Source organism: Pinus tabuliformis, chromosome 1_1 (genome assembly GCF_031772625.1).
Source record: "Pinus tabuliformis cultivar Carrire ecotype Pingquan chromosome 1_1, CPIR1, whole genome shotgun sequence".
Classification (NCBI taxonomy): Eukaryota; Viridiplantae; Streptophyta; class Pinopsida; order Pinales; family Pinaceae; genus Pinus; species Pinus tabuliformis.
Genome location: NC_142297.1, coordinates 157,631,705 through 157,646,102, shown reverse-complemented (window position 1 = coordinate 157,646,102; position 14,398 = coordinate 157,631,705). Strand labels below are relative to the sequence as shown.

The 14,398-nt window shown below is 37.1% G+C and overlaps 1 protein-coding gene across 3 annotated transcripts in view; it reads right to left on the bottom strand.

Annotated features, from left to right (window-relative positions):
- Positions 1-1,551: 1,551 nt before the first annotated feature.
- LOC149212073 (MADS-box protein SOC1-like) overlaps positions 1,552-14,398 on the bottom strand; it is a 479,791-nt gene continuing 466,944 nt past the window's right edge. For 2 of the 3 annotated variants that reach the window (XM_089391691.1, XM_089391693.1), the window contains 2 exons: positions 2,038-2,079; positions 1,552-1,930 (listed from right to left, as the gene is read on the bottom strand). In XM_089391691.1, the coding sequence (XP_089247817.1) occupies positions 1,787-1,930; positions 2,038-2,079 (186 nt within the window). In that variant the 3' untranslated portion in view covers positions 1,552-1,786. Of the gene's footprint in view, positions 1,931-2,037; positions 2,080-3,122; positions 3,673-14,398 lie in introns of those variants that run through there. The other variant, XM_089391694.1, reaches the window with a different exon arrangement.

Below are 14,398 nucleotides of genomic sequence, written 5' to 3'. Positions count from 1 at the left end.
TATTTTGTAATCGAGCTCTGCTCTGCTGGAGGTTTCCCCATTGAAGAGGCAAGTGAACATTTCTCTCATTTCTGAATAATAAAATGCTTGTTGTTTTTCTCATTTTCTTATGTGTTCTGGGTTGTATTTCTGCGCATATTTGGTATTCTGGAATCTTCTCGCACGTAAAGAGCATAACAATTTTCACTTTTAAAGGTTAAAGATTTTCCAGCGGAATTGAAGAAAAACGAAGGAGTAGTTGCAGAGGGCCCTGTTATGATAGGAGAAGTGCTAAAACTACAGTGAGGGACCTGTGTTGACCAAATATTTTTTTAGCCTTAATGCAAGCATATTTTCCAATATTTATTCTTGGACATACAAAATATTTTCTAAGTTTATCTTTTGCATACATGAACTTTAGAGATATTTAAAATATCTTTGCTTTTGTAATTATGTGATAACTATTATTTTGTAAAACTCTTATGTAAAACACTATATAAAGAATTTATGGATATGTAAACAATGTTGGATTATGTATGGAGAAAGACGCTTTACATTGATGTAAGTCGTGGATTGTACTCAAAGTGATCAATTGAGAGAAATACAAAGAGCTTGTTCCAAGATTTCCATGTCAAGCAATTGGTGATGTGTTCTTTCATGTAAAATTGTTTCTTTTCCTCAGTTTCCATAAGTTTTTCCCTCTTTATTGTTGCAAGAAGATTAAGAGTTGAATTTGCTTAAGTGTACTGTGCTGTGGCTTGTGTAACAATATCAATGTTTTCTTTCTGATAGTAAGTATGAAATTCATCTTTGTATGCTCTATATTTAATTGAATTCAAATATCGTTCATCTTATGCACATCAGAAGCACTCTATAAGATCCAGGAGTTTGCTTACCCTATCTTGTTACAGTTTCTTTGTTATTTCTATAATTTATTACTCAAACTTTTATGACTACATAAGCAATGGACTTTTCTAGCATCTTTCAACCAAAATTTTGAAAAACCCAAATGGAGTGATAACAGAGTGGGACTACTTGTATTCAATGGTTTGAAGTTTATTGAAGGAGCTAGTGTGTGATTAGAGGGGTAGTGGTGTGTGAACAACCTAAAGGTTTTTTGGTCCAAGTCATGAAATCCTGCGATAGACTTGTAAAACTCATTGTTCAGACATACATGTTGGGGAAGAGGAGGCGATGACTCAAGTTATGGAATGAACCATGTGATAGCTATAAAGGTGGCAAATGTACAAGTGATCCCAAAGTGAAGGGACAAAAATTGTTATAATTTCTTTTGCTGGTTTGCAAAGTGAGACTGAATGAATTTGGAAGTTGCAAAGCATGAACTATACATTGTACACTATTGAAATATACACATCCTTATGCCAATTGCAAATTCTTTGTATTCACCAAGTTACCTTTTAAATCAGCAAAGCACTAGATTAGATTAGGGCTTATTCCTTTTCCTATCTCATTACTATGCTTCTATTTGAATAAATTGTGTTTTGTGGTAAAATTATTAATTTATAATTATTTTAAATTATTAGGGTGATTGGGTATAATTAAAAATTTAAATATCTAATATATTTCTTATTTATTTATAATGTTGCAAATTTTCATTTAGCATGCTAAAGGTTTGATATCAATTTCAACCTTGATCCACAACGTGTTTATTTCCATACCACAAAAATATGAGAGGAAAGTTTACATATGCAATAGTAATTATACGTTTACAAAACACAAACAAAATGAGGCTGCAGTTGTACTGTTTGTTTATTTCATGAAAGTAGAAAACTTGCATATGCAACAGTTATCGAGGACTATCGACGTCAGGGTGCTGTTGTACAGTTGGAGGTCTTATAACCAGTTGAGTCTCCACATCAATGTTCTGGATTCTTCTAAGTTGTGCTGAAGGTGTTCTAAAAACCGAACCATCCACATGTTCATCACCACACTGGAGAATACATAAAATTTAAGGGATTGAAGTTAATATGTAACTGAATAAAAGTTAAAAATAAACTGTACAATTTAAAAAAAATATTTATTAAAATTTCTTCTTACCTTTTTACAAAGAAAAAGGTTCTCTTCAGTTAAGATCTGTTCCTGCGATTTTTACCAAAATTGATATCAATTGATGAAGAATACGATTCATAATCATAACCATTACAATCCAAAGAAAAGTCAAATCTTTAGAAAAAACCACACACAGTCAACTTGTTTTAACCACAACAATACAAAAGTGGATTGAGGATGAAGCACATATCAAATAACTATTCAATCCGGAAAATTTAAAATTTTGGTCAGAGCCCAAACATATCCAAGAAGTTGTATTTATCTTTGAAAGTTGTAGATGTTAATAATGGATATTCTCTTTACTGTGAAGTCTGTCTGTATATACAATTAAAAACTTCAAGGAAACTTTGTGGCATCGCATCATCAAATGTTTTAGGTAATGAAATGGTTTAGTTTGTTTTAGTTTAAAGAGTTACTATTGGGATTTGAAAGGTTGTGCATATATGTATTTTTGGTTAATGTTTATTTCTTTTTAATTTAATTTCATTTAATTAATAATAATTTTTTCCTTTATTTATATATTTTTAAAAATTTAATTAATTAAAATATATTTTATAATATAAAATATTAACCTTTTAATGTTTTAATTATAATTTTTTGAAATAATTTATATACAGTTTGAGTGGGCTTAATGGTTAAGAACATGTGTTTCCTTTTAACCGGTCATAAGTTTAAAACCGAAGGGGTAAAGTATATATGCCTCAATAGACTTAGTTGTCAAATAGAGTCTCATACACTAATTTGGTGTCTGGTTTGGTCACTTAATAATAATAATATTATTATTAAAAATGGATATTAAATATATATTATGAAAGCAATTATACATCTCACTCAATAGAACATCCTAAACTAAAAATCCTTAATACCTAATTAAAACAAAGTCCTAAAAAAGACAAATGCTCCTCAGTTTAACATCATACAATACCACAGACCTTTCATGACCCAACTTCACCATTGATTCATTAACAAAATTCAAAACATAATGGCAGGATGGCACTCCATATCATTGTGGTCCAAGGAAAAAACACCATCACTCCATATCACTATTGTCCCAGAAAAAAACACAGGAAAGCTAAAATAGAAACCAAGACCTACCTTCATCAACCTTCGCAAAAGATTGTTCAAAATCATATATGTTCCCAGTATTCGAGTTTGCTAAACACTAATAATGCCATTACTCTTTGAAACGAGTAAGAGATCACCATAATGCGCCTAGAACCATAACAAAATTTAACATGCCATAGTGCGCCCATATTCATCAAAAGATTTAATGCCAAGAGATTCATGATGCATGGTAGCCGATAAGAATAGATCGAACTCCAAAAAAGTAACAACAGTGCCAGAACGTGACTTGAAACAAATACACCCAGAGGCAAATAACGAACAATCACCAAAGCATTCATAACACGAAGGAGCCCACATGAACAGTCGAGGCCTTCCGACATACACCCATAGATCTTGATCCAATTACAGTCATGACAACACTAAAAATAATGCTTGCGAGTCATAAAACAGCCCATAAGTAAGCAATATGCAACATAACACATGGCTATCAGAAAAGCTCTGATTCGTATCCACACGTAACTCAAAGACACCAACGTCTAGAGCCATAATCGTACCTCACTGATACAGAACCAAGAGAGGTCATAAGATAAAAGAGATGACCATAAAAACTAAAGGCCATCCATAGATACACATGAACATTAATAACACCAGCTACACCACTATGATATCCCAAAAAAAATTGAGCAAGGAACTAGATAACTCTCCCTATTATAAGCAATATTGTCAACAAGCAATATATTCCAAAGCAATGTACTTTTGAGCCAAAATATAATGAGGAACTCCATCATAAGATCGTACCTAAAAGAATGCATGCCAAACTTAATGACAAAAAGACATGAAAACCCACCATCTCTAGTTATGATCAGACGATACAGCAGGTGGCACCTGAGCACTATCATCCATAGGATCTATGAGATCACTAGAGTCTAAATCGATCACTATAAAGCATTTTACATGGGCCAAATGAGAATCCAAATTATCTAAGAAGGACCTTTGGTTGCAAAGCATGTGTTTGATGTTCTCTAATGAGTAGAATACATGCAATTCTCCACTTGCTTATCTTTAAAAATCAGTCACAATTTGTTGATGTAAGGCCAAAGAATTTAGAAAGTGAAGCCTCCTTTTCCTGAATCTACGAGGATCGAGAACCCATTTCATATCATCTCCCACCAACCCAAAATCAGAGTGATAGGGGTGGTCCCCTTCCTCTTTACATTCCAACTACAAAATTTCCATCCTCACCTCTAGAGGAACAACATCAAAGTAGGTAGAGACAAAGTCATAGACAAAAGGATGAACCCTTTTGTAGCCTACATTGCCTCCTCCACCCCTCTTGCTACTCATTATTTTTCTAGGAGGAATGAGCACCATTGCAAAAGAACATTGATGACAAGGACTAAAAGAACCTCTCCGGGTAAAGAAAGAAGAAGGACAAGACACATATCTGTGATCCCCTGACCTAATGACCACTAAATTGTCACCCAATTACCACATTATAAGATCAAAGTCCAACAAATTCTCAAACTCACCACAACCTAGTAACATGACACACCACATTTCAAAAAACCATAACAAACAATAAAAACTCCTTATGCACAGACATAACACAAAGGCATTGTTATCTCATCCTAAACACATAACACCACCAACAAACACCAAAATCAACCTACGCTAAGCGCTTCAGAATTGCTACAAATTCATTACCATGAATATCAATTTAAAGCAAAGAGACGACCTATAAGCTTGCACATGTCCAACAGATACCAACAACCACACTTAACTAAGAAATGAGATTTGGGAGGAGGATGGCACACCCTTCGATGAGACCCTCATATTTGAAATACCACCCCCATTCGGGTCCGACCTATCTTTCTCTAACAAACATTAGAAAGGATTTGTTCCTTCTACTGGACTAGTACAAGGCCAGCTGGCATCCAACTCAAGATCTCAAGCTTTGCAACCCAAATTCGTCAGGAAATAGTCAACCTTGTTAACCGATCTCTTGGAGTGTAGGACTATTACATAATATAGATTTTTGAGCAAACCATGTATGCTTCCAACTATACCTTATAGTCATCAACTCTTCACTATTTTACCTAGAGGCTATCCATTTAAAATTTGTGATACACACTGGATAGCAATCTGCAAATATCCATCAACCTGTAATAAATGATATCCCTCACAAATAGTGATATGAATACCCTTTTCAAGCACCAAAAACTTTATCATATTGTTACTAGTCAATCCACAACTCTTTGTGTAAGCTCTCAAGGTTGAAGAGTTACAATCTTAGAAAACACCTCCAAAACTAACAATTCTAGGGTTTCCCTTCTATACCCCCTCAAAATTTAGTATGATAAAACCTCTAGAGGAGGAGAGAAAGAAGTATTTGATGTAATATTTAGGTCCTGAAATGGTTTTTCTTTAGGAATGTTCATCTTCTAATTCTTATTCAGTTTCTTTAGTATCTTTGCCTCAAAAATATATACTCTCCAATCATCAATCGAATAGGAGATAACCAAGAGTGTTTCTCGTATGTTTTATATAATCACCTCTTTAATCAATGTTGTCGTTCTCCTCTTATCTCTAAATATTCTTACATTCCTCCCCTTCCATAAATTCTAGAGAATAAAACCTTTTGCCAAGATCCAACCCCTCTTAACTATGGGTTTTTTAAACAAAGAAGAATTACATTGACTAGCTACAGATGCCACTAAATCCTCTCTATTCCGATCATCATTACCAAAAATAAATAAAAGAATGGACCACACTTCCTCTAAAAATAATTTGGATTTAGGTAGATGTTCCATAGTATCCTCAGCCATATTATAGAGAAAAAAAAATGATGGCCCTTCAACACATTTCTTTCGAATACTGTGCCAGGAGAGTAACCTACGCCTCCCCACCAACCATAGGAAAAGCGATATTTTCGATCAATGGATCCCAGACTAGATCTTACACCAAATAATGTATTTCTCTAGGCTTGAATGACCCATGAGGAAGGAATAAGCTTCTTTTAAAGTAAATATCACAATTGGTCTCATACTCTAACGAAATATATCTTTATCTTGCGCAAAATCATATTTTCCTTTCCAATAATTCGTGTTGAAGAATTCCCCAAGGAAATTCCTAGGATAAGAAGGGTTACTCTTCCTTAACTTTCCACCACTATCACAGAGTATAATCTAGCTCTAACTTCCAATAGTTTATAACCCTCATTGTTCCCAAACTAGTTGTAAATGTTTTTAGAAAACTAAAGTGTTCTCAGATAGACATGGTAACTGTTACCAAGCCTCATGCCAAAACAAATTGGATTCTCCCTTCTGAAGATCCCAAAAAGCATGTTTCCTCACAACCTCTTGACTTTCCTGAGCCCACATATGTAACCCCGAACCAATGATGGTCAAATCATATTGTAGTCTCTCCTTCTGTGACATGAGAGGTGCATAATTCCTCAACCAAATTTGCTTCCATAATTTATTGTCCCTATCAGCCATTGCCACCATAGCTTAGCCCCTAAGGCAGCACTTCGAATTTCTGGATCACGCAAATGCAATCCCCCAGCGAGCTTTGGCAGGAAAAGTTTCTCCCATGCCACCAAAGACAACTTCTTGGACTTATTTGAGCCCCGCTAAAGGAAGTCACTCCACTTTGAGATAAAATTATTCCAAATAGATTTTGGTGTTGGCATGGCTGACATTTGATAAAGCGGAATCACCTGAAGCATTGACTTGGTGAGAATTAATCTCCCAGCCACATTCAAAGCATAAAATGTCCAATTTTAATCTTGTTGGAAAGCTTCAAAAGAAGTTCTTTCCAACAGGAAATTATATTCAGATTTAAAACCAAAGGAACCCCCAAGTGATTATAAGGAAGAGAGGCTCTTTGAAACTCTAACACTCAAGCTAAATGGAAGCAGACTGATTCATTATAGTTAAAAAATAAAATACTTGTCTAGTAATTATTAACAAGCGTACTTGAAGCTTCCATAAAGATTGAAAGCAGTGAACGAACCTCTTTCACTTCTCTGAGGCGAGGTTGACCAAATAGACATATATCATCAACAAATTGTTGGTATATTACTAGAAGATCTTCACCAAATAAACAAAATCTTGTGAGAGTCCCTCTAGAACAAGACTTTCAAAAAAAATTGACCTAGCCCTTCCATTTCCAAAATAAATAAGAAAGGCCACAGAGGACCCCCCTGCTTGAGCCCACGAGACGAGTTGAAAGCAGTGGGGAAAAAGTCTGCAAAAAATTGGGATGAAATCCTAAAATTGCGATTTCAACAAAATGATTTAATCCTTTGATTTTTTGCATAATTTTTTAGAAAAGAAAAAACATGATTTATGCGTCATATGCCCGATTTTATCAGGAGTCGACCCAAAAAGTCAACTGTCCTCTCAGGCCGCGGATAAAAAGGCCGAAAAGGCCGAAAATGATATCATTTTCTTTTGTTTTTTCTCCCATTCGATGAGACAACTTCAGACACCTACTGATGTGGAATCCATCTCATTGAACAATATTGATACCATCGCCGTATGGAGGGTCGAGACTGAGAGGCCGATCATGGACTCGATCCTGGATTGGTTATGTGTGGATCTCGAGGAGGTAGCAGTTGCAGGGGAGGGAGAGCCAGAGGTAGAGGAGGAGAAGCAACATCACGGTGAGGAGGCAAAGCTGGTTGAGGATGATGAGGAGGAGGTGACACCATCTAGGATGGGCAGCAGCAATATAGGACAGAGGCCACCTCTTCCATCAACTTCTAGAGGACGACTAACTCCATTTGTATTTCCAGGGGTTGGACCTTCTTTCTCTAGAGGAAAAGGAAAAGCCATTCCCTATTCCTATAAAAGGGGAAGAGCATCTGAGTGACTAATTACTTTATGAATTTTAGATGACTCATGATATACATTTAATATGGTTTTTTGTTGATATTTTGACTCTTGAGAGTTGAGACTTAGACAAGATTCAAACTTCAGGAGTTGATTCACTATTTTGATATGTGATGTAGCAGTAGAATCATACACATATTATATATTAGCTTTATTTACATTTTTATGTGGAAATGCATTTATTTGATGTTGTGGATACTCTAGATGTTAAAAAAAAAAAAAAATGAAAATTTTTGTGTTTTTTTAACTTTGTTGACTTTTTGCCCATTGTTTCAAAAAACTCCCGACTTTAAAGAGTTTTTCAACTTTTGGACCCTTGCTAAATTATTTCCGACTTTGACTTTTTCCACATTGGTTGAAAGTACCAAAAGGAGATCCATTAATCAAAATAGAGAAGAAGGGTGTAGAGATAAGAGATCTCACCCAAGAAATCCACTGCCAAGAGAATCCAAAAGCATCAAGGACCTGCAATAAATAATCCTAGTTGATCCTGTCATAAGCCTTAAACAAATCAAGATTTATCATCATACTTGGTTTCTTTAGACTCTTCAAGGAGTGAATGACCTCATGTACTAAGATAATTTTGTCTTAAATTTGTCGACCCTCCACAAAGCCAGTTTTTCTGGAGAAATAAGCTCCTTCAATAATGGTTTTAGTTGATTAACAATAACAGTGCCAATCACCTTATAGCTTAAATTGCATAATGAAATGGGTTTAAATCCATTGGGATCTTCAAATTTTCCATTTTCAGGGATTAAAGAAATAAACATGGCAATCAAGTCATCACATATTGACTGAAACTTTCTACATTAGTCCACTATCTCATGAATCTCATTTCCTAGAATACTCCAACATGCCTTGAAAATTTCTAAAGTGAACCCGTCTGGGATAGGAAATTTATTTCAAGACATTCCCGTTATCACTTCCTCTACTTCTTGGAATGAAATTGTCCTCATAAAAGTTGTATTTTTCTCCTTGCTAACAAATTTTGGAATGCATGGTGTAATCTTGTTAATAGGTGGTTGCATATTGTCAGAAGGTTCAGTAAGTGCATCCTTGTTATAAGAAATAAAATCATCTTCAAAATCCTTTATGCTGAAGTTTCCTGAACCCATCTCTTCTAGATAGCAAAAGAAATTGGTTGGAGTGCTTGTGTTGTATCATGGAATTATGAAAAAATCTAGAGTTCTTTTCCCCCTCTTTTAAGCATTGAACTCTTAATTTTTTCCTACAGAGTCTTTCTTCCTGTTGTCTTCTCATTTCTAACTTGTTCATTGTGACACCCTCCTCTAACACTGAATCTGAAATGTGTCCTTCTAAGATAACGTGTTGTTGAATCTCTTGAATTGGGCACTCCAATCTATTTCTCCTCCAAAATATTTCCAAAATATTTCTTATTCCATAGCTGAATATTTTCTTTCAATTATTTTAGTTTCAATTAAAAGCTATGCATCTTATTTCTTCCTTTCACATTGATTTCCTCTTACCATAGATGTGCTTTCTCCTCAAACTTTGGCTCCTAAACCTAGAAACTTTCAAAACGAAAGGGTCTATTATGAGGGGATTCTTTAAGGTCAATCTCCAGTGAAAACGGCCAATGATCCGATGTAAGGAAACGAAGAATGGTAATTTTAATTAAATAATCCTTGTCCATAATTGCTCCAAGAGCCAAAATATGACCTAAACAACTCACCACCTGATGGCCCCCCGACCTAAACTATTCACCACTTGATGCCCTCCACCTTCTATTTTTCCAAGTAAAAGTACCATCGAGGGTTGACATGTCCACCACCTATAACCTCTCAATAAACTTCCATAATTCAAGTAGATTCCAAAAAATTGTTAATCCACTAGCACTATCCCAGGTATTGATAGCCATAACTTTGCATCCCACCCAACAATTGGCACCTATTTCACGTAATTTACACATGGAAACCTTGGTTTCTTGCAAAATCACCAAGGTGAGTTTTTCAAATTTTATCCTTTCTTGTAAAAATCATTGTTTCCATTTGCAATTTATACCACAAATATTCCGTGTTATAATTTTCATTGAGACAAGTGTTGAGAGCTCAGGAAAAACTCTGAAAGTTGTTGCTTGTCCATAGTTTATTAGAACTTCACTAGTGTTTTGAAGCAATTCACACGTCACCTTCCTTTCCTTCCTTTTTACATCTTTTACTAGTACCTCTTTACCTTTATCCTTCAGATCTTGCAAGATTCAAACATCATTACCTCCCACCTTACTCTGACCCATTTTATGATTCCATATCAGAAAAGTTTGTGCATAGATCTCCCTTGAATCCTTCCATAGTTCCACCAAATCATGCACCAACCACTAATTGAAACTTATGCAACAACAAAATTAGATACAAATATAAACATAAACGCATAGATGCAACAGGAATAAATCTCCATCTCATTAATATAAAATAACTAAACGATGCTTACATACATAATGGAAATAAACTAGCTCGAGCAATGGTAACTTATCTTTGAGAAGAGATGTGGTGGCTACATGCCTCTGAACTGTATTACAACGAGGCTCAAGGGCCTTTTTATTATTTAACAAAGGGAAACCCTAAACAACCAAAACCCTAACCTAGGAGATGGAACACCAAGAGTTTGTGCGCCTCGTTGGGGTTAGTTGGACAACCAACTTATTGGGGTTGTAACTTGGTCATATGATCTCCGTTTGGCGCATAAGATACCTTGTTAGAAATCTCTCTATAAGTGCTAAAATATTTATGGCATAAAATGCCATATAGGGGGTCAAAATAGCTTTGGAAGTTGGGGACCCAAAAAACTACTAAAAAAAGTAAATTATGCTATAATCAAGGAAATTGATGAAACCAACATGAGGTCTAGGTGGAATAGGCTCATGGCCACCAATATCCACCTAGATAATTCCTCCCCCCTTAGGAAGGAATGGTCCTCATTGCATGCAAAGCCTCCATGAGGTGAAAGAAATTCTATTGAACCTCGTCCCTGGTAAGCCACTTGCCTTACTGAAGGAGTTGGCCTTCTTTGACAACTCGATATAGTTGGATCCTCTGATGGCAAGTGTTTTTGACCTGTGTGTCCATGATCATATTAGTTGTGGCCTGTTCGATACATCCTGGGTTGAGCTTTGATGGTGTTAGTTTCTCAACAATGTCTAATGTGTCCAACAATGGGGGAAGGTATGGCCGTAGGCGATCCACATTGAACACTGGGTGCAGGGAAAGGAATGATGGAATGTTGAGCTCGAAAGTATTGTAACTTTAGTGATGGTGTAAGGCCCATATCAGAGCAGGCAAAGCTTGTGATGGACCCCACCAAGGCGCTATTTCTGTAAATATAACCAAGCTTTGTTGCCTACCTGGAACTTGTGTGGCACCCGATGTTGATCATGAAGTTGTTTGTACTTAGCATTTTCTTTGTCCAATATGTCATGGACCTCCTAGCGAATGTGCTGAATTCGTTCATGAAGTTGGTATCTCTGTCAGCTTTGGACTAGACGTGAGCCGAATATGCCTCAGTCGCTGCAAGTGGCATGGAAACATTAATTGGACATAGTGGCTGGAATCCCAACCCCACTTGAAAGGGGTTGTGGCCAATTGAGTTGTGGAGAGCTTTGTTATAGTTGTGCTAGACATAGGGGAGGCTTTCATCCCATGTGCGTGGATGTTTCGAGTTGTACATGCGCAGGATATGAACGATCATCCTGTTGACGACCTCTGTTTGATCATCAGTTTGGGGTGGAAGGTCGTGACTTAGTGAGCTTGGTATCCAACAACGACTAGAGGCTTGATTAGAATGTACTTAGGGACCTGTTGTCCCGATCTGATATAATGGACTATGGGATACCAAAGTGTTCCCACACTCATTCAAAAAAGAGTTTCACATTAGCTTCTACTGTGATACTCTTCTTGCAGGCCACAAGAATGGCCATCGTAGAGAATCTACTAATGACCACGAAAACACAGTCATTTCCATGCTTGTAGAAGGAAGGCCTGACATGTAATCCATGGAGATGGATTCCCAGGGACAACTATGAGTATACAAGCCTTACTTCTTGAGTGTAGGTTTGGCAATGACACAGGCAATGCAAGGTTTGATGTAATTCCCAACATCCTCTTGAAGGTTAGGCCAATAAAAATACTTCTGCAACACTGCTGCTATTTTTTCAATCGCAAAATATCTAGAGACCTGACTGTAGTGTGCCTCCAAAATCATCTTGGCATTGTGAAAAATCAGAAACCCGATTCCTATTGCAACCACTGGAAATACTTAATCAATCAAACTCCAACCTACAAAAATAAACTGTGAAAGAAATACTAGCACACACACAAAATAACACAGTTATTTTTGGACAAATATCCCTGGAAAAACCCAACTAGGGAAAACTGGTGCAACAGCTGAGGGTTTTATTATTATGCAGCAATGGAATAATCTAAGTACAATTGGATGCTAAAGCTGCAAATCCTATAGAGAAATACGGGCACGAAAAATCTAGTGAGGAATTTTCTCACTCCATAGGCAAATTCAGGCTTTGACCTCAGCTCAAATTGAGTCATCCAAACTATCTCTGTGCATCTATTGCATCACCCTAGCGTAATCACTTATGCACTCAGCTTGAACCAACTTCTCCTCAAGTCATCTGGTCTGGTGTTGTCTGGGAAAATTTCTCTCTTGGCCTCCAAAACCTCTACGCAGCTTATGGCACTGAAACTCTGCTTTTCCCCAGCATATTTGAAATTACCTTTAGAGGCTACTATGTTGCTCGGTATGAGCCTCACTGTGGCTCATTTGCCTCTCTGCAAATACACTCACCAGAACTGGAATCTTTCCTCTGAATTGACTGTCCCTTCCCCTCTAGCACTGCTTCGATCTCACTGCTCTCTCTCCAGCAACTAACTATTGCTACTCAAGAAATTGATTTGCTCATGAAATCAAACAACTTGAGTGTCTTCTCCAAGTGCCCATTGACTTCTTCTTATAACCCTCTGTTGACACTTCAATGACCATTATTAGATCTTAATCGATGGATAGGATTAACTTGAAGTCGATCCATGTGAGTTTCTAGAAAATTCACACATTGACTTAATTAATTATGATTAATTAGTCATATTCCCGCTGTTTAGTCTTAGGAAAAGTTTTAAAAACTGACTAATCATCTAATTAAGTCATTTCTAGGTGGAATTTCTAGAAACAATTTCTGGGTTTTGGATATCTCATGCATTCTAGCCTCTCCACAAAATGTCGTCGCTAAAACACATCCAATACTACAAAAACTAACACTCCCTCTTAGTGAGGAATGCATTCTAGAGTTGCTGCCCCATGTAGCAACACCCTGTCTCTGCATCATCTCCTGTAATGTTGCTAATGTCTAGCTGATGTTGCCCACCAACTACTGTGCAACTCTTATATGTGTTGCATCTATGCTGCTGATGACTTTGCAAAACTGCGGCCAACACTGCATCCACACTACAACTCCCTCTCCATCTATTGTTGTTGCAATTGCAACGTCTGCAACTGAAAAACATCCTACATATTGAATCAACTATGATAAGTATGATGCATTTGTATCTTGAGTCTCTGATTGTTGCTAGTATCTGTGTTGTCACTGAGGCATCTGCACTATTGTTGACTTTGCATTGTGCCTCCTACACTGCTTCCAACTCTCCATTGTGCTCCCTAGCATCTGATTGCAACTAGACTTTGCATCTGCACTCTAGCATCTGACCTCATCTACTGCCACTGATCCATCTTGCTACTAAAATATTGTGGGCCCCCGTAGCAAGGCACTGACTTAAGAGGTGGATGTCCTCAAGAATCCGACCCATCTATAGCGCTCTGGGGCTACAACGCCAAGCCAACCCACTTCACTCCTAGGGGTATGTCAGCAAACATGGTGAAGTCTTCCTCCAACCTAGAGGATAGCCTATCGATCTCTGCTGATGCTGCCTGCTCATCCTGCTTCACGTCTTTTTCCTACTTCTTGAAGGGACACAGGGTGTTGTAGTGACCAAGCTCACTACATCTGAAGCACTTGACCTTTGACAAGTCCTTCTTCTTCTTTCACTGCTCCCCCTGTCCATGACTAGGACCCTTCATTGCGAGGGCCATATTCTCCTCCTCCTTCACCCTATTCGATCCACTACTATTGCCATTAACAGATCTCTTTACTAGGTCTCATCTCAGCTTCTCCTACTACAAATCCACCAACATCCTGTCCTACCTTGGCAAGGTGTCTCTGCCCAAGATACTTTTGACAAATACCTACCACTCTTTTGAGACACTATTGAGTGCGAATCACACTAGCTCTGTGGGTTACGACACTGCCCCAACAACCACAAGCTAGTCCCAGATCTCCTGAATCCTGGTGAGGAAGGGGTCCATGTGTTCCC